We start from the raw sequence: 20802 nt of genomic DNA, 5'->3' as shown, positions 1-20802 counted from the left end.
ACTAAAACCAAGTTTAAGCATGCACCACTGTGTTTCAAAAGATTGTATGTGCCTCAGTTTGACCAAACTGTGGGAGCCAGTGGAAAACAGGAGTGCCTGGTGTGCTCTGGTCCAGGGGGTCACGAAGAGTCGGACACGACTAAACAACTAAACAAGAAGTGCCTCAAGGCAATTAACTGCATTCACCCATTACCCCGCCCCTCAATTTGCTCTGTAGATCAGAGATGTTGACTATAACTTCCATAATTCCCGGCTCTTTGCTAGGCTAGCAGGGGGCTGATGGGAGCTGCAATTCAAGCCACCCATCATCCCCATGTTGAGGAAGGCAGAAACCATAGAGATGTTAAAAAACCCAAACCAGGAAGAGATTAGTCTACTAGCCTTCAAACTGGAGCAATTTCCAGAAGGGATTCCTTCCCACTAGGGCTCTATTTACTCAACCGCAGCTCTGAGGCATTTCAGAGCACTTTGCCCAACTCTCTGAAACCTCCAGGAGCTAATCTATAATGCGGTGCTAATGAGGTCTGCTTTAAAGTCAGCTGCTCCACAAGAAAGATCTGAAGCAGAGGACCAAAGAAAAGATCTAAACCACCCATGTCCCCTTGCTAGAAGGAAGAAGAGCATCATCTGTACAACTGGCTCTTTCATCTCACAAGTTATTAAAAAATCTGGGAGATGGTGCACTTAACACTCCAAGCACCCAAGACACAAACACACACCTGGCTGGGACTGCACACAATTTCCTGAAGTGTTCTTAGTGTCATTCAGAGGCTTACAAAAAATCCTGCTTGACTGAGTAGGGTGTGTGTGTGTGTGAACATGGGCTCAGACTCCCCTCCTGCAACCAAGGAAGTGCTCAGCTCATCCCGATATTATCGGTGGAAGTCATGCAATAGGGATAAGAACAAACAGGAGAAACATTCGCAGAGCTGAATTGGGAGCAAAGGGAAGTACCCACCTGGCTGTTTTCAAAAGCCGCTTGCTGCTCAGTTAATATCAAGCACTTCTTCCCCACAGATATATTCTAGGAAGAGGAGAAACAGCAAGGCAAGTCAGAAAGCAGCTGGGAGCAGGTCTGCTGTACTGTACTCTGATTCCTGGGCACAAATAGACTGAGGAATGCTGGGTACAGTTACAGTTCCTCTTCCCCTGCTTGCCAACTGACCCTCTTCTGCTCCCCACTACCACACTGCCGAGGAACATCGGAAGCTGCCTTATGTAGAGTCAGACCACAGTCCATCTGGCTTGGAGCTATCTGCAGTGACAGCTCTCTGGGGTTTCAGAGCAGGCGCTCTCTCCGCTTTGCCTGGAGACTGGACCTTCTGCAGGCGAGACAGATCCTTCGTCACCAAGCTATGGCAGGCACAGGCAGGAAGTAGCCCCCAGGGTGCAAACCTGAGCAGAAGTCATGCTCAAACACAGGGATGAAAGGGTTTTCCCCACCCTTCCTTGATTTCAAAAGACCTAGGAGTTTTAAGTGCCACAGGTAACAATAGCAGGATAAACAGACGAGATGGGATCCTGAGGCTAGCACCACAAGCGCCCTTTAAACCTACTCCAACGCCCCACTGAGCCACTCCTTATCCTGGAAGCCCCCTGACCTGTTCATGCATCCTGTTCTCAATATAGCCTCAGGATTGGGATCCGGCCTGCTGCTTCCCAGCAAGGCCAAGTGTATCTAAGGAACACAGATATTAGCATTGCCTCCAGTAAGGGGGCAATTGTTTTTTGCAAAGGGATTTTGGAAGCTGCTACCCCCCAATGCAGAGACAGGAAAATGTGCTGCCCTTTGGTTGGTGCTGGGCCATGACTCCCACCATCCTTGAGCACTGGCCACACTGGCTGGGGCTGGCAGGAGCTGGAGTCCAGAAGTTGCTGGAGAGCATGCCTTTAGCACATTCCGTAAGCAGGATTTCACCAGAATCTAAGAGCAGCTTGCTGGATCCGGCCAACAGCTCTCTAAATCCAGCACTTTCCTCCTCTTGAATGACTGACCAGATTACCCCAGGAAGCCCACAAGAAGGACCTACATAAAAGCAATGGTGCTCGGAGGCATATTCCTTCAAGTGAGTATTGTTAATGTTTTCCCCCACAGTATAAAACTGCACCAGTTTTAAGAGGGCACGTTTCATACTGGGAGTTACCTGTGGATTAGAATAACAGGACTGTAGAATTGTAGAGCTGGAAGCGGGGCCGGATTTAGGTTTGATGAGGCCCTAAGCTACTGGAGGTAATGGGGCACTTTATATGTCCAGCTGTCCTTTGTAAACAACAAATTGTCACTGTTTTTTGTGTTGAATACAGTCATACCTCTTGTTATGTTTGCTTCAGGTTAAATATTTTCAGGATGCGGAATGAGTTACTTCCGGGTTTCGCCGCTCGCGCATGCGCAGACGTGGCAAATTGCGGCCCGCAGACACGGGTTGCATTCTGCTCAGGTTGCGAACAGGGCTCCTGTTCACAACCAGAGGTACCACTGTATATCCTATATGGTAATTTATGGACCTAATAGGTATCTAAAGCCATTTGCACATAACAAAATACCATATTTTTCTCTCTATAAGACGCACCAGACCACAAAACGCACCTAGTTTTTGGAGGAGGAAAAGAAGAACAAAAATATTCTGAATCTCAGAAGCCAGAACAGCAAGAGGGATCGCTGTGCAGTGAAAGCAGCAATCCCTCTTGCTGTTCTGGCTTCTGTGATAGCTGTGCAGCCTGCATTCACTCCATAAGACGCGAACACATTTCCCCTTACTTTTTAGGAGGGAAAAAGTGAACCTTATAGAGCAAAAAATACGTTATGTATTTTATCAAAGTAATTGTTGAACTGAAATACAATTAAGAAGTATATTAATACAGTGGTACCTTGGTTTGCATACATTTTGGATTACAAACACGTCGAACCTGGAAGTGTGTGTCCCAGTTTGCAACCTTTTTTAGGATTACAACCCTTTTTTGGGGGGGGGGGATTATGAACGAATTTTTTTTGGAGGCCCCATTGGCAAAAGCGCGCCTTGGGTTACAACCTGTTTTGGTTTACAAACGGACCTTCAGAATGGATTATGGTGGTAAGCCAAAGTACCACTGTAGTGAAATACAATTAAGAAGGATGTTAATAGTGAAATAACTATTAAGCTCTAACTTAAAATTTTGTAAATATACATCCGGTTTTTTCCCCTTTAATTTTTTTGGGGCCTCCAAGAGAGTGGGGCCCTAAGCTATTGCTTGTTTAGTTTATACATAAATCCGGCACTGGCTGGAAGGGACCCTGAGGACCATCTAGTCCATGGGGAGGCAAACTAAGGCCCAATCACCTTCTCAATCCAGCTTGCGGACAGTTGGGGAATCAGAGTGTTTTTACATGAGTAGAATGTGCCCTTTTATTTCAGATGCATCTCTGGGTTATTTGTGGGGCATAGGAATTCGTTCATTATTTTTTTCCAAAATACAGTCCAGCCCCCCACAAGGTCTGAGGGACAGTGGACCAGCCCCCTGCTGAAAAAGTTTGCTGATCTAGTCCAACCTCCTGCAATGCATTTGGGAACTGAACTTGCAACCTTGGCATTATCAGCGCTGCGCTCTACCCACTGAGCTACAACAATGCAGAGGCAGCAAAGGGAGGCACTGCCTTCTCTGCTTAGGCACTACGGAAACAGGACTCAGCCAAGCAACTGCTGCAGCCAGAAGCACCGAATAGTGCCAGGGGCTGTTCCGGGCAGAGCTCAGTTCCCGCACCCACACTCTTTTTTAATTTAGCAGCTGAAAGCCAGAAATTGGACAAGGAATTTCCCACGGCCTGGACAGTCTGAATCAACACCCCGCCCAAATCTGTAGTTTTTTGCTTTCTTGTTTTTCCTCAACCGCCGCCCCCTCCTACTCTTTGCAATGAAGAGTTCTAGAGGATGTGTCAGCCTGCCATTCTTTTATGACAACATGGTTGGTTCCTCACAAAGGTGTTGTCCGGCTGTGAAGCCAGCACCAACGACTGAAGGGTCCAGAGAGGCAAGCCAACGTCCACTGGGCTTGCTTGCATTCTCTCCCCACCCCAGAGATCCACTAGGAGCTGTTCAACATGGAACGGTCTCCCTCGGGTAGGTTGTGGGCTCTCCTTCCTTGAGGGTTTTTAAGCAGAGGTTGACTGGCCACCTGTCATGGATGCTTGAGCTGAGATTCCTGCATTGCAGGGGGTGGACTGGATGACCCTCAGGGTCCCTTCCAACTCTAAGATTCTATCATACGGGCAGAGTCTTCTCAATATTCTCTTTGTAGAGGCACTTTAGACATTGGTTTTAAGTGTAAAAGCAAGATATAGATAAGATAGCCAACAAGAAAATGTGCATGTATGAAATTAATGCAATGAAAAATGCATACATAACATTGTACCGGCAGCATCAGACTGATGGACAGGAAAGTTGGGTGACTGGTATATCAGCGTTCCATGATTATTTTGGGGCGGGGTGGGGCAGGGGGCGGGCATTTTGGCAGGTTAGGAGAATCAGTTAAATCAGACCCTCACAAAAAAGCAAAGTAAGGCAAAGTAAACTGGAGTGAACACAATAGAAGGGGTTGGCAGTTGTTATGAAAATGCTACAGGAATGATACGATCTCTGTCTTGGCTACTGTTCTCCCCTCCTCCGAATTCCTGGCAAGTCTCCTTACAGCGGCTGCCTCTGCCATGTTCAGGAATCTAATTTGATTTTTCATCCCAAAGCGCCCCAATCTGAACTTCACTCTTGCAGGGCGAGACACAAACATACATAGAACATACTGGGACAGATGTCTGTCTACAATTGCCTTGTCCACCTTTCCAAAGGGCAGGGGTTGCTTTGGGCAGGGGAGGGGTGGTGAATTTGGAAAACAGCCCTGGTCGCCAGTAAGGATGTCTGCTGCTTGGGGTAGGAACCAACATCAACAGCAGCTCAGGGAATACTCCAGCCAGGATGTCGGCAGGAAAAGGTGTGAATGAGAGAGAGAAGCGTGCTCAGATCTTTCTCACAACCGGATCTTACTCCCTAAACTATAGGGGAAAGATGGATGATGCAACCTCCCGGAGCGAGCTCGATGCCGTCCCACTCCCCTCTGCCCTGCAGACAGATATTTACGGGGGCAGCCTCAAGCTAACCCAAACCGCCCTCCCACCTGCGGGGCACCAGGGCGCAATTTGCTCCAGATGCGGAACCTTCTTTCAGGGAAGGGGGGAGGTCACGCGGCGCCTCCACGAAGCGGGGTTTTGTGTGTGTGTGTGTGTGTATGTGTGTGTCTGAGCATGGACAGAGCGCGCCTCCCCGCGCAGAGGAGGCGGCGGGAGGAAGCCCTAAAAAGTTATAGCGCCCGAATCTTCGCGGGAAACCGAAGCTACACCTGTTGAACTCCTGCCTGGCTGGTCGGCGCGCTCCCGGTAGGGAGGCGCTGACGCAACCCGGCACTCCGCTTGCAAAAGAGGCAGCAACTCGGCAGTGAGTGAGTGAGGAGAGGGGAAGAGAACGAGCCGCGGCCTCCCCGGCTTTCAGCAGCCCAGCGCCCCCACACTGCCCTGTCCCCGCCTCTCACCAGCCAAAGCAGCGCAGATCCGGCGCCTCCCGCAGCTCAGCAGCCAGCAAATCCCAGAAAGGAGAATCGAGGGCGGGCGGCCAGCAATATCAAGTGGCGAGAACCGGAGGGGGCGGGCCGATGGGGGGGGGGGACAAAGCTGCGCCCGCCTCCTCGAGGCAAAAGGTTCTAGATGAGAGAGGAGCACGCTTGCGGCACCTCTGCCCAGCGAACAGCATCGTGTGAACGAAGCGGGCAGCGCTAGCACCACCGTGCAACATGACACGTGTCCGAGACAGCCTGCCCCTTCCTTGGAACAGTTTGAATCATAGAATTGGAAGGAGATCCAGGGTCATCTAGTCCAACCCCTGCAATACAGGAATCTTTTGCCCAACGTGGGGCACGAACCCACGACCTTGAGAGTCTCATGCTCTTCTGCTGACCGAGCGAAGTTCTGTCCACAGCTTCACTGGCTGCCTCTCCTTCCAGAAACATAAAGCAGCGCTCCATCTGACAAATAGCTCAGTTGGTAATGAGACTCTTAATCTCAAGGTGGTTGGTTCGAATCGAACCACACATAGCATTTCAATGGGTTGGACTACATGACCCTCATGGTCCCTTCGACTCTATGATTCTATGACCTCTGTCTCTCTCCACTAAATCCCTCCATAAAAAAAACTTTCCCCAATGTTTCTTATTCCTACAGAATACTCGCAGCACAAATCCTACAGAGGCCTACACAGAATAATGCCCTGTTCAACGAACCAACTCTCAGCTAAGCTGGTATGGTGTTCCTTTATACAGTGTGTAAAATAATATTGTGATGTTAGACTGTGCCCATTAAATTAATAATTATGGGGGGGGGGGGTAAATTGTAAACGGAAAGTTTGCTAAAGACCAGGAAAAAGGTTTGGAGCTTTAACCCTTTTATCATAATAAGCTTAAGTACACAGTAAAAGCTTTTCAGCAAATCCAAGAAAACTTGTTTTAGTTTAGATTTTTTAAAAAAATAAGACGAAAAAGACGTTTTCTTTGTAATTTTGCAAAATATACTTGTAAACTGCATGAAAGGCACCCCCTGATGTTAATTTTTTATTTAATTTCCTTGTTTTCAAATGAATGAAGATTTTGGCATGTTTTTTTCTGTGCACTTAGCAACTGTTGTTGGAGACATTTCATTCTGATCTGCTAGGCGGAGCCTGACAGAGGATGGTGACATCCTGCCCCTCTTCTCCCCAGCAACATAAATCCTGGCTGCGCCCATGCGTTTAGTCTATTTAACCCAGGAATGAGATGCCCACCAACTTGTCTTTAAATTCATGCAGGAAAAGGCTCTCAGTGGCTACTAAAACTGATGGCCATGTTCTACCTCCACAGTCGGAGGCAGTGATGCTTCTGAATACCAGTTGCTGGAAACTTCAGGAGAGACAGTCCTGCCTACGGTCTTGTTGGATAATTATTGGGAGTTACAGGAATTATAGGAGGAAAATCGAAATGCATGTGAGAAGGGCTGAGCAGGTGAAGGTTGGAACATGAAGGCTGTGTGCACAAGAGAGCCATGAGACGAGGACGGAGTGACATGTGCAAAGCATCTATTGCTATAACTGTTGATTACAAAGGAAGGAATGAAATATAAGAAAGTTGCTATGCTTTGTGATTAAACCACAATAAGCTAGTAGAGTGGCTCGGGAAACCCAGCCAGATTGGCAGGGTATAAATTATGATGATGATGATAATGATGAAGTACTGCCATATAGGGACACGCCTGCCCCTTTGCTTGTAAGTGTATAAATGCCTGTACTGTACTGTTTTCGCAGTTGGTGTGCCATGCCTCACTACTTGCTGGCTGAGGTTGTGTTGCACTGGCCTTGCAATGCCTAAATAAATGTCCGTCTATTTGGTTTCCGGATTCTGTGGTCTGTTCCGGGCTACCCAGGGTATTTTCCCAGCACTGAAGACACATCTATACAAGAACACCTTGCTTGCATGGTTTTTCTAGTAATCCTATTTATTGGGGAGCAAATAATTCCCTACAGGTCTGAAAGTGGAGACTGGAGAGGTTTCAACTATGACACCACTGAGCATGTATCTCTCCTGGGGGGAAACTGGGCTGCAGTAGAAAAGGCCCTGTTGCTTATTACCTGAAGTTATTGCCATGGGAGGTTAAGACCCAGGATGGCTTTGCTCAGCCTCCATGGTCAGAGGCAGCAACGCTTCTGAATGCAGGAGGGAGGAGGGCTCTTGTGCTCAGGTGCTGCTTGTGGGTTTCCCGCAGGCATCTGATTGGCTACTGTGAGAACAGGATGGCACATGAGATGGGTTGCTGGCCTGATCCAGCAGACTCTTATGAGTCTGACCATTTTCCTACACTGACAGCTGTTAGCTGTCCAGGATTTCAGGCAGGGCATCTCTCTTAACCCTACCTGGAACTGAACCCTTGTGAATAGGAAACAGATGTTCTGCCAGGAGCTACCATTCTCCAGAGATTAATGAGCCTGTTGAGCTGCCTGGTGCCAATCCACACCAATTGACCCAGCTGGCCTTGCTTTATTTACTCCACCAGGCAATGGATCCAACACTTCTCAGGCAGGCAGAGAGGGCTCCCTCTCCATCTCAGCCTCGCCTTACAAGATCCTTTAATAACTGGAGATACCAGGGGTTGAACCAGGGGCCTTCTGCATGCAATTATAGAAATCCTGTGTTCCCCCCAACACCTCTGCCGTTTCATTCCAGACTGATTTATAGATCACCCTTTAGCATTAGTTTGCAGGGCAGTTCCCAATACCTTTAAAATGAACAGTGAGTCTTACCTCCGAGTGAAGATGCGCAGAATTAGCCTTCAGCAGTAAAATGTCAAGAAGCAATGTGTTGTTCCCTGCACATAAGCCTCTTTAGATGGATGCTTCTGACCTCTGAGGCGGCTTCTTCCTTGCGTCTTCCTTGCGTCAGCTGCTCCCCAGCATGAGGCAGGCTTGTTTCCTTCCCGCAATTCACTCTGCCTTTCTTGCTTTAGAGGGGATGCATTCATTCATTCATTCACTCATTCACTTCCAAGCTCTGGGGGAAACCAGAGCTGGGATCTTGCTGCTTCCAGATGGGGAAATGTGTAGAAGAGAGAGCTAGGTGCTTCTTTCCCTCTCTTGTCCTCATAGGCTTAGCTCAATCACATTAAAACACCTCACCACCACTCCAAGACCTGTTGTTTCAGGAGGATGTGGTGAGGGCAATTGTGTCTTCCAGTTAGTACGGCGGTGCTGAATTTCTTGTGGATTGTGCAGGCTCTGCTTCCTCTTCTGCTGAGAGAAATGTTGCTGTTTTTCTCCTCTTGAGAGGAGTGGGAGACTCTTCCTTCTTGCTCCCAAGATCCGTTCTTGAACCAGCTATTGACCTCAGAGCTGCTGTCCATCTGCTACTTAGCAGTTAAGCACCAGGGACATCCAGGGAACCAAACCAGCTGGGCTGATGGGTGGCACAGTCCAACAAGCTCTGGAATGCCAAAGGATTCCTATCCCTGATCCAGATGTTGTTGGGACTGCAACTCTCCATCAACCTCACCAATGTAGCCAATGGCAAGGGTTGATGGGTGTAACATCTGGAGGACCACAAAGTTGCCCACCTCTGCTCTAGGCAGGGATGGGGGACTTCTGGCACTCCAATTTCAGACTCTCAGCACCTCTGCCAGAAGAGCTTCAGGTCAGATGCAGTGCATAGCAGGGTGTCTAGTTAGCCTCACAAGATGCAGCATGGTGTAGGCGTCTGTGCCCTAAGGGATGTACTCTGGAAGATGCCTGTGTTGGGAACTATTTTCTTAATCAGTGGGTGTGTCAGCCCTCCTTAAGCTTTCCCCAAGTCCCATCCATTTTACAAAGGACTGGCAAGTGTGCATGCACACGAAAGCTTATACCAAGAACAAACTTAGTGGGTCTCTAAGGTGCTACTGGACAATTTTATTTTTTTATATATTTGGAGCTCAGAGGGGATTCAGCACTGAGTCACTGAAAGGTGCTTGGCCCAAGCCAGGAGGAGATGGGAGAAGAAAATACTTCTTCAACAGGGTGCATGGTTAGGTTACAGTTAGTTGCCAGGCTAAGACGTTCTACTTCCACCAGGCCTTTGGCTGATTAACATCCTTTTAAATATGTTTGTAGGAGGGGGTGGGGATCAATGGTTTTTGTTCTTGTTCTTATTAATGCATTTTGTGTTTTTATGCTGATAAGCGCCCTGAGATCTGCAGCTGAAGGGGGGGGGGTATACAAATGAAACAACCAAACAAACAATCAAACGGACTTGCTCCCACAAGAGGCAGTGATAGACACCAACATGGGATGCTTTAAAACAGAGCTTCATTAATGTGTAACCCAAAAATTTTGGATCTGCTCCAAGCTGAGGCTAAAGTTCTGCATTTGTTTCGCTGATTTTGGGATGTTAACCTGTAACCCCGGTTTGCTGTGCCAATTACTCAGTTTTGGGGTGTGTGCGGTGACGTCACAAAGCGTGATTCGCAGCACAAAACTTTGGCATCAGTTTGGAAGGAACCCAAAATTTAGGGGTTAATGAAGCTTTAAAATAACTTCAGGCAAACTCATGGGAGAGAAGGCCACCAATGTTGTTTTCTGTCTACAAATACAGGTTGCTGAGAACCACAAGTGGAGAGAGCGCTGTTGTGCTCAGGCTTTGCAGAAGGCTTCCCACTGGGGATCTGGTCGGCCAGTGTGAGAGCAGGATGCTGCCCTAGATAGGCTGATCCAGCAGCCTGGCTCTTACGGGACCTCCGGAACAGTGTTGTTTACATTTTCAACTGCTCCCTGCCCCTTTAACAGCAGTGCTGTCATGCAGAAATTAATTTCTGATCACTTGGTCTCATTTAGGGGCATTGCTAGATTGCAAAAGTACACCTCAGAGCACAGACTCCTGAGTGGACTGAGATGGCAGTTGCCTGTGCTCCCACAAACACCCTGCTTTGCAGGATCTCTAGCTGCTATGTAAAATAAAGTTGCCGTTGTTTTTGGGAAGTGGCAGAAAAGCCTTGGGACTCAAACCCCCTGAGCTGCTCCCCTAGTAATGGCCCTAGGCCTGTCAGTAAAAGTTTCACCAGGGTCACTTCAGCGCACCTAGTTACTGTAAAAAAATAAAATAAAAGGTGCTGGTGTAATGAGATCAGTAAAACAAAATGTTGACCACACTGAGAGCATTAACAGGAGTGGCTGCTGCCTGACCCTCCGCCTCCAGCACAGAGGAAAGCACCACGCAGAGAGCAGCCCCATCTTCTGTGCCAGGATGCTACAGCTCTGGGCTCTAACCTTCGTGTGCTTATCCAGAGCTGCAATTTGGGAGAACACAAGGGAACTCTCAGCTGCTCTGAAAAGTTTGAACACCAGACTATGTTAACAGGGATGCTTTGCAGCACTGCCAATGATGCAAGCTCTTGGCTGCTGTCATCAGCTGCCAGGCTCATCGGTGCCAGCAGACCCACCCTTTCCCCTTCCTGAGTCCAGGAGCGGTTGGGGAGGTTGGCTTAAGAGGGATTCAGCATCCTGGCATGCTCTTAGAGATCTCAAGACTTCTAAGACAGCAAACAATAACACTTTCCTAGTCTGGGGCAGAAGAAGATAGCCTGCAGAACCAGTCCTTTTCTCCTTGAAATGATCAAGGTGAGGGTACTGCAGCTAAAGGGAGCCACTCTTGAAAGACCAGCTGGAAAAAGCATTGGTGAGATGGGAACAAGGGCTGGGTTAACGACAGCCCTACCGTAGACTGGGCACAAGACATTTTGGTAGCAGAGTCCGAAAGTTAAGTGAAGTTTGCCACAACAGCCAGTTTGCAGTGCCTCATAGTGGGGCCACGCCTGGTCTTCTGCCCCCACCCAAATGCATCACAGCATGAAGAAAACACTTTTTTAGTATTTCATATTTATTTCATTTTATCATTTTATTTGTTTACCAAATTTCTATACTGCCCATTATCCTAGCATCACAGGGCAGCTTACTATATAAAAACACAAACATATATATCAATCATTATATACCGTATTTTTCGCACTATAAGACGCACTTTTCCTATCCTAAAAAGTTAGGGGGAAAGTGTGTGCATCTTATGGAGCAAGTGCAGGCGGGAGGCTCTGCTCAGTGCTCCCTTTAAAGAGCCATGTGGAGTGTGTGCGCGGCTCTTGGGGGCTTTTCCCCGAGAAGGGAGAGCCCCCAAGAGCCGCACACATGTTCCGTGTGCTCTTTTAAGGGAGCGTGGCTCTTGGGGGAGCCTTAGCCACACGCAGCCTCTCCCGGGCAACAGGAGCCTTCATCCCGCTGCCGGGGAGAGGCTGCACGCAGCTATCACAGAAGCCAGGACAGCAAGCGGGATGGCTGAGCTGCGATCCCTCTTGCTGTTCTGGCTTCTGGGATTCAGAATATTTTTTTTCTTGTTTTCTTCCTCCAAAAACTAGGTGCGTTTTATGGTCTGGTGCAACTTATAGAGCAAAAAATACGGTATATAAAAACACCCACACCCACCATTCCCTACCTCCCATTTAAAAGGCCATAGATTGCTTAATTAGCCAAAGGCTTGGGATGAGAGGAATGTTATTAAAATATAATAATAATAATAATAATAATAATAATAATAATAATAATAATATTTTATTTATATCCCACCCTCCCCAGCCAAAGCTGGGATCAGAGTGGCTAGCAACAGTAAAAATAACACAGTTTACATAAAATCATAATCAATTAATTGAAATACATTCTAAAATCAATTCAGAGTCAAATTAACGGCAACCATTGGGCTAGAGTTCTATGAGGATTACAGAAGGGGGGGGGGTCAGGCTCTGCCCTGGCCAAAGGCCTGGTGGAACAGCTCTGTCTTGCAGGCCCTGTGGAAAGATGTCAAGTCCCGCAGGGCCCTAGTCTCTTGTGACAGAGCATTCCACCAGATCGGGGCCACGGCCGAAAAGCCCTAGCTCTGGTTGAGGACAGCCTAACCTCCCTGTGGCCCGGGATCTCCAAGATGCTTTTATTTGAAGACCGTAAGGTCCTCTATGGGACATACCAGGAGAGGCTTCCAGACATCTGATCAGTGTGTTTGGGGCCGAGTCATTTCTAATGTATTTTGAACTGTTTTAATTTGCTTTCATTGTTTTTAAATTGTGTGGGATTTTTGTTGTCTGGGTCCCTCCCCCAAATAGGAAAAGCAAATCGAATGGAATTCGGGGTGAGGGTAAAAAAAAAATACAGGGTTAAAAATTGAGTTACATCAATGAAACAAAATGGCAGCTAAGCAGAATGCTGCCTTCTTGGTGAAGATGTGCCAGGGATGAAAATAAGGTAGATGCATTGAAATTTATGGCACAAGAGAAGAAGCTGGGCCATAATGTGCCACACTTTGGTCTCCCCCCCTTTTTTCACAAATGGGAGGGAATTATTTTGTTCCCAGTAATTCAATGCATCTTATGAGGACAGCTGCCCAGTAGAACTCAGGAGCCTCAACAAACCTTGTACATCAACATCACCAGCAACTGAGGCCAAGTCCAGAGCATGGAACTGGGTATGTGGAAGGGGCCTTTTATAGACCTGAGAATCATGGACCCATGGACCTATGAATCATAGATCCATGATTCTCCAAAGTTACTCCAAAGACAAACCCAGACTCTCCCCAGTCCCTCTTAGCTGCCATGTATGTGCAGAAATGGCAATCCAGCACATTATAAGGAGATGGGTCTTAAAAGCTAATTAAGACAGGACCTCTGAAATTGCTCTTCCCTCTCCTACGCCAGTTATATCACTCCAGGCTACTGTAGATATCATGAGATCAGGTTTATTTAATTCATTATTTAATTCATTATTATTATCTACCCCATCCAAGAAGCCATTAGTAGATCACTGTCTGCTGGTTCATCTTCTGCTGCTGAACAATCTTGCCAAAGCCACCTCTGCCCACATCGTAGTCTGTCCGGTACTCATCTCGTACCTGGAAGAGGAGAAAAATGAGGCAAATGTCTTACAGAGGCAGATACAAGGACCAATATTCTGGGCATGTTGATGTCAAGAAGGTATGGGGGTTGTGCGTGTTTTAAGTGGCCTCATATGACCAGAGCAGAGGCAAGGCCCACCAGATTGATGGTGGCCAGTATTCTAGGTGGAAAAGAGCATTGGGATACTAGTGGGTTTTGCTTCATAGCCCAACACGGCTGGGTCGCCTAAAGATTCTCCCAAAGAGCACAGGGTTAACTATTTATCCTAGAAGACTCAGTTTGCTTTTCTCACTTTGTCTGCAGCCTCCAAGTCTTGTCTTAAGTCCATTCTGACAGGACTCTTTCTAACAATAATGGCCTGATAGCCTTTACTGAAACCTAGTGGGATGAGACTCATGACTGGAATGTAGGAACTGAGGGGCATAATCTGTTCAAAAGGAATAGACCAAACAGGAAGGGAGGAGTAGCAGCATTGTATATAAAGGACGGGTTCACTTGTGAAGAAATCTATGACCTGGAGCATGGAAAGCAGATTGGGAGTATATGGGTAGAAAGTATAGGAGGGAGAAACAACAGTGACCTTACTGTGGGTGTCAAGCCAGACTGAAGACTTGGACGATGCTTTACTAGAGCAGATTACCAAACATTCAAAAAGGAAAGAAAAAATAATCATGGAGGACTTCAACTTCCTTGATACCTGTTGGGACTCAAGCTCTGCCAAGAGTGTAAGATCTGACAAATTCCTCCATTGCTCACTGACAATTTTATAAATGACTTGGACAAAGGAATTGAGGGGATGCTTATCAAATTTGCAGATGACACCAAACTGGGAGGGGTAGCTAATGCTGCAGAAGACAGAATCAGAAATGAAAAGGACCTTAACAGATTGGAGAACTGGGTGCAAGCTAACAAAATGAATTTCTACAGAGACAACTGTAAGGTTCTGCACTTAGGCAGGAAGAACCAGATGCACAAATATAGGATGGGGGACACCTGGCTTACTAGCAGTACATGTGAAAAGGATCAAGGGGTCTTGGTGGACCACAACCTTAACATGAGTCAACAGAGTGATGTAGCAGCAAAAAAAGATAGGCTGCATCAACAGAAGTATAGTCCCCAGATCGAGGGAAGTAATAGTACCACTCTATTCTGCCTTAGTCAGACCACACTTGGAATACTGTGTCCAATTCTGGGCACCGCAGTTTAAGAAGAATGATGACAAGCTGGAACGTGTGCTGAGGAGGGACAACAAGATGATCAAGGGTCTGGAAACTAAACCTTATGAGGACAGCTTGAAGGAGCTGGGTCTGTTTAGACTGGAAAAGAGGAGACTGAGAGGAGATCTGATAGCATCTTCAAATATATTAAAGGCTGTCACATGGAGGAGGGAGTATGCTTGTTTTATCCTGCTCTGGATGGTAGGACTTGAACCAATGGCTTCAAGTTGCAAGAAAAGGGATCCTGACTAAACATTCAGAAAACCCTTCTGACAGAAAGAGCTGTTTAGCAGTGGAACGGACTCCCACAAGAGGTGGTGGACTCTCCTTCTTTGGAGGTTTTTGAGCAGAGGTTGGATAACCATCTGTCATGGATGTTTTAGCTGAGATTCCTGCATTGCAGGGGGTTGGACTAGATGACCTTTGGGTCCCTTCCAACACTTAAGATTTTATAATGAAATTCGACTTTGCTCTTGCAGGGCATTTAGCCAGCAAACCCCAGCCTGAGAATGTAGGGTGGGAACCCTGGGCAGAGCACATATCCAGATGAAATCAGGTCAAATACTAAATTCTCAGAGCAGCCTTTAAAGCTTGAGTAAGACCAGTTGTAGGCCAGCTCAAATAAAACTCTGATAGGCCACTTTTTGACAGAGAACAGCAAGATTCCAGCAGCACCATCAATGCTAATTGAACATATGTAAAGCTAGAGCTGTCCAGAACTCTGATGAAGCCTGCTTCTGCTCCCAACGAATGATTTGGTCTTTATGATGCTAAAGGAATGCTGGTGGATACAAGAAGAAATGAACTTGGAATGCTTCTGGAGAAAGCTATGGCAGTTTTGGTGAGTTGCAAGGGAATGGAAGTCCTGCACTAAGGTGGGGGAAAGTGTGTTTTTCACCTTTGTGCTCCAGGAATACAGAAGATAAAATCTTTGCTTTCCCATAAAATGAGACTCATAACTGTGTATTCCTGCAGCCCTGTGGGGGGGTGGGCTTTGGTGTGCAGCTGCCACTTCATTCCAGATTGGTAGAGCACTCTAATGGATGAGCAACCCTTACCTGGCCACCTGTTTTCCCACGGCCATACTGCCGCCCTTCCTTAAACCCAGCATCCCAGTCTGTTCGAATGATGCGGTCGTCCAGACGGGTTCCATTGATGAACCGCATGGAATGCTCTGCTTCTGCTCTCGTGTAGTACCTGGAACGCTACTTTAAAGAAAATTCATATTGCTAGAGGGTTTATGCCAGCTGGTTATAGGCCGATGAAGGGGAGAACAGGCAAGCTGAAAATCAAACAGCTCATAACCTCCACAAGTTCAGTTAGCAGGTAAACATAATAACCATGCCATGCACTCTATGTGAAGTTGCCTGAGGGTGCGGTCCAGGAAATCCAGATGGAGTAGAATGCAGCAGCTAGACTTCTGACGGGGACGGACAGCCAACAGCCTGGCTATGAGTCCTGGAAGACCTTCTCTTGCCTTCCTTGTCATTCCTCACTTAGCTTGGAAGCACAGGGCCCTGAATGACTCCAGCTACAAAGGCTGAGGCTGCCAAACAGTCTCTGAGATGGGGTATTGTTTAGAGTTTTGTTATTGGTATTAATATTTGTATCTTTAATATAAGAATTCAAAATAACCTTAACAGATTGGAGAACTGGGTACAAGCTAACAAAATAAATTTCAATACGGACAAAGGATCTAGGAGTCTTGGTGGACCACAAGCTTAACATGAGTCAGCAGGGTGATGCAGCAGCAAAAAAAGCTAATACTATTCTAGGCTGCATCAACAGAAGTATAGTGCCCAGATCAAGGGCACTCTATTCTGCCTTAGTCAGACCACAGTTGAAATACTGTGTCCCATTCTGGGCACTACAATTTATGGATGCTGACAAGCTGGAACGTGTGCAGAGGAGGGCAGCCAAGATTATCAAGGGTCTGGAAACAAAGCCTTATGAGGAGCATGGTATGTTTAGCCTGGAAAAGAGGAGACTGCGGAGATATGATAGCCATCTTCTAATATCTCAAAGGCCGTCACATGGAAGAGAGAACATTCTTGTTTTCTCCTGCTCTGGAAGGTAGGACTCAAACCAATGCCGTCAAGTTACAAGAAAAGAGATTCCAACTACGGTGGAACGGACTCCCATAAGAGGCGGTGGACTCTGTTGAATGGTCACTTTAAAATGTGAAGGTTCATTATTGTTTCACAAGTTGTGTATGCCTTTAAGGTCCAGGGCTAGGGCAAATAACGAGACCCAGTCTTACAGCTGTGAAACATAGCAGGTGCTGCTGAGTTGTGTTAATCAAGCTGTGTCAGCAATTGGGTTAGTATATAAGGAGCAGCTCTCCCATTACCCTGGGATGGGTTGGTGGTTGGGTCATGTTTGTTGTTATCTTTTGTGTAAAAGGAGTTTTTGTTTTTGTTATTAAAACCTTTTTAAAGTTATTTTGAGTTCCTTGTTATGCACGGTCGCCCCAGCAAGCTCTCTGCTGCACTACTAAATTGCAAATAGCCAACAGACTCTCCTTTTTTGGAGGTTTTTAAGCAAGAGGTTGGATGGCCATTTGTCATGGATGCTTTACCTGAGATTCCTGCATTGCAGGGGGTTGGACTAGATGACCCTTGGGTCCCTTCCAACTCTATGATACTATGATTCTAATATTATCATTTATGTGGAAATTGCTCAAATTTGTTATTTTCCCATGTGTTTTTCTTAGTGTTTATAACGATTTATGCTCTTGATAATTAGGTAAATCAATTTGTGTTGCAAGTATAGAACATGGTTTTAAGTATGGAAAGAGAGCACACAAATAAATGATGGTGATGGTGATGATAAACATGCAGCACCTCCCATCTGCACTGACTCCTAAATAGGGCACCGAGTCATTAATATAAAAATTAAAAAGTGGGGGCCAGAACGCAACCTTGCTTCATGCCCCATGATGCTTAAAAAACATTAGTGAGACCGCCCACAGTCTACTTCAATTAATAGAAGGTAAGGATACTCCACGAAGCAGAAGCCACAGGGGGTTTTCTTCACTTTGTCTAGCCCCATGACTATGCGCTTCACATCCCCACACTTGGAGAAGAGCTCATGAATTTGTTCCTCTGTGGTGTAGAAAGAGAGATTGCCCACATAAAGTGTGCAGGAGTTTTTCAGAGTTTTTTCTTGCAGGTCACAACTTCCCTGGGAAAGGAAAAGAAAAAGGGAGAAGCATAGATAATGTCACCTAAAAACCCACATATTCCTTTTTACATTGCTTAGCACCATCAGGTTTTAAGAGTTGTGCAAAACCAAGAAGCAGCACAGTGCATACGTAATGGCTTAAACATTAAATGGGCAAGATAAAGCTGGAAGAAGGGATTTTGTTTACAGAGTATCTATTGTTATTTTAAAAAGTACACATTCACTACTGTCTCTAAGGTGCCTGTTGGACAGCTTCCTTTTCCAACGAGCCTTTCAGGTGGAGATGCATATCAGCCTTTGTACCAGATCCGAAATGTGCTTTTTTTGTTGATTGCTGCAGGGTGCTTTGTGGGAACCATAAGCGGAATAAATACATACATACCCAGTGCTGGATTTACGTATAAGCTAAACAAGCTATAGCTCAGGGCTCCACTCTCTTGGAGCCCCCCCAAAAAAAATTAAAGGGGAAAAAACCCCTGGATGTACATTTCCAAAATGTAAGATAAAAAACAAATAAAATAAAACCTACATACAGCAACAGTGTTTTGTGTTGTGTAGGCTCCTATGCTGTAAGTAATGGGCTCCACCTGCTCCCTAAAATATCACCGGTTTGCTCATCTCTATATATTGGGGGCCTACATTCTGCATATTTTATGTGCAAATGGCTTTAGATACCAGTTAGGTCCATCAATGACCATATAGCATATATTCAACACAAAAAAGCGATAAGGACAGCTGGACATATAAAGGGCCTCATTAACTTCAGTAGCTTAGGGCCTCATCAAATCTAAATCTGGCCCTGTACGTACCGTCGTCCCTCAGTGGATTTCAGAGGACAAAGAAAAAAGCACACGGGGTCGTGTTTTTTTTTTTAAGGAGGGAAAAAAGGGAAGAAACAACAACAACCCGTGAGAGAAATCCCAAGAGGATGTTGGTGCTGTTGTCTATGGTGCTGAAAGGAGCGGGAGAAAAAGCTCCAGGCATGGCTGGAATAGCCCCGTCGGTTGGAGCCCGCCGCTCTGCGCCCATTGCAGCCATGCGTCGTACGGGGGGGGGGCTCGGACGGGGTGGGACCCTCCGCGGGGTGGGACCCTCCGCGGGGCACGGGCGCCTCTGAGCGCGTGCAGAGCGAGCCCCGGGCGCTACCTTGAACTGCTGGTCCCGATAAGTGCTGAACTCGCAGTACGAGTCGCTGTTGAGGCCGCTCAGCGTCGCGCTCAGCAGCCCCGACATCCCTCCTCGCCCTTCCTCCGTCGCGCCCAGAGACCCTTCCTTGTTTTTCGAGGAGCCCTCTTGCTCGCCTCGCCGCCCAGCAGAGAATCCGGCCAATGGCGGAGAGGGGCGGGCCCGCCGTGCCGCAAGGGCTGCCGGGTGGTGTAGTTCTCTCTCCCTCTCCCCGCCCCACTCGTCAGAGGCCTTCCTTCTTCTCCATCTTCTCTTCCGGTCCTCCGCCCCCGCCCCCGCCGGAAGCACGTGGCGCAGAAAGTATAAAATGAAGGCGGGAAGGGAGCGAGCGGGGAGGCGTGTCTTGCCGCGTGCTGAGCGCGTCGCTTGTCGGAGGAGTCAGACATGGAGTTCGACATGGAGGTACAGTAGCCCTCCCGCGGGGCCGCGCCCTTTCGTTCGCGTGCCCTTCTCTGGCGCCTCTGCTCTCGAAAAGCCCCTCAGGCGTCGCAGCCGTAATAAGAATAATTAAGAAGAATGTTAATAATAATAAGAATTAATTCGAGGGTGGGAGAAGAACTGCAAAGCCAACGCTTGCAAACTAGCTCCTCAGGCATAATAAAAATAAAGTAAGGTACATGGGCAGGAGAAGAATTGCCAAGCAAGGTCTTGCAAACTGGCCCCTCAAACAGTAATAAAAATTAAAAAATATGGGTGGGAGAAAAACTGCAAAGCAAGGGCTTGAAAATGGCCCCTAGAAATAGTAATAAAAATAAAATAAAATGCTAGGGTGGGAGAAGAAATGCAAAGCAAGGTCTTGCAAACTGGCCCCTCAAACAATTATAAAAATTAAAAACTATGGGTGGGAGGAAAAGCAAGGGCTTGAAAATGGCCCCTAGAAATAGTAATAAAAAAATATAAAATGCCAGGGTGGGGGGAGAACTGAAAAGCAAGGTCGTGCAAACTGGTCCCTCAAACAATTATAAAAATTAAAAACTATGGGTGGGAGGAAAAGCAAGGGCTTGAAAATGGCCCCTAGAAATAGTAATAAAATAAAATAAAATGCTAGGGTGGGGGGAGAACTGAAAAGCAAGGTCTTGCAAACTGGCCCCTCAAACAATTATAAAAATTAAAAACTATGGGTGGGAGAAAAACTGCAAAGCAAGGGCTTGAAAATGGCCCCTAGAAATAGTAATAAAAAAAATTAAAATGCCAGGGTGGGGGGAGAACTGAAAAGCAAGGTCTTGCAAACTGGTCCCTCAAACAATTATAAAAATTAAAAACTATGGGTGGGAGGAAAAGCAAGGGCTTGAAAATGGCCCCTAGAAATAGTAATAAAAAAATATAAAATGCCAGGGTGGGGGGAGAACTGAAAAGCAAGGTCTTGCAAACTGGTCCCTCAAACAATTATAAAAATTAAAAAATATGGGTGGGAGAAAAACTGCAAAGCAAGGGCTTGAAAATGGCCCCTAGAAATAGTAATAAAAAATAAATAAAATGCTAGGGTGGGAGAAGAAATGCAAAGCAATGTCTTGCAAACTGGCCCCTCAAACAATTATAAAAATTAAAAACTATGGGTGGGAGGAAAAGCAAGGGCTTGAAAATGGCCCCTAGAAATAGTAATAAAAAAATATAAAATGCCAGGGTGGGGGGAGAACTGAAAAGCAAGGTCTTGCAAACTGGCCCCTCAGACATAGTAGTAGTAATAATGATGATAATAACTTTTAAAAATGCATGGGTGGG

At 46.7% G+C, this 20802-nt stretch overlaps 3 protein-coding genes across 9 annotated transcripts in view; 1 reads left to right on the top strand and 2 right to left on the bottom strand.

The window, feature by feature from the left end:
* SLC7A3 (solute carrier family 7 member 3) overlaps positions 1-9024 on the bottom strand; it is a 36800-nt gene extending 27776 nt beyond the window's left edge. For 2 of the 4 annotated variants that reach the window (XM_053373517.1, XM_053373522.1), the window contains exon 1: positions 5554-5676. The gene's annotated coding sequence lies outside the window, so the exon portion shown is untranslated. Of the gene's footprint in view, positions 1-958; positions 1025-5553; positions 5677-8342 lie in introns of those variants that run through there. The other 2 variants (XM_053373518.1, XM_053373519.1) reach the window with 2 other exon arrangements.
* Positions 9025-13320: 4296 nt separating this feature from the next.
* LOC128406272 (nuclear cap-binding protein subunit 2-like) lies at positions 13321-19218 on the bottom strand. Its single transcript, XM_053373523.1, has 4 exons — positions 19042-19218; positions 17714-17895; positions 15771-15909; positions 13321-13491 (listed from the first exon to the last, which is right to left on the bottom strand). Exons 1-4 carry the CDS (start codon positions 19126-19128, stop codon positions 13393-13395), a joined length of 507 nt encoding a protein of 168 aa, XP_053229498.1. The 5' UTR covers positions 19129-19218; the 3' UTR covers positions 13321-13392.
* A 144-nt stretch (positions 19219-19362) lies between these two features.
* TEX11 (testis expressed 11) overlaps positions 19363-20802 on the top strand; it is a 45472-nt gene continuing 44032 nt past the window's right edge. For 2 of the 4 annotated variants that reach the window (XM_053373989.1, XM_053373990.1), the window contains exon 1: positions 19364-19483. In XM_053373989.1, the coding sequence (XP_053229964.1) occupies positions 19465-19483 (19 nt within the window). In that variant the 5' untranslated portion in view covers positions 19364-19464. Of the gene's footprint in view, positions 19484-20802 lie in introns of all 4 variants that reach the window. The other 2 variants (XR_008328517.1, XM_053373987.1) reach the window with 2 other exon arrangements.

The sequence above is a fragment of the Podarcis raffonei genome, chromosome Z, assembly GCF_027172205.1.
Source record: "Podarcis raffonei isolate rPodRaf1 chromosome Z, rPodRaf1.pri, whole genome shotgun sequence".
NCBI lineage: Eukaryota > Metazoa > Chordata > Lepidosauria > Squamata > Lacertidae > Podarcis > Podarcis raffonei.
Note: the sequence above shows the minus strand (reverse complement) of the source record. Positions and strands in the feature narration are given on the sequence as shown.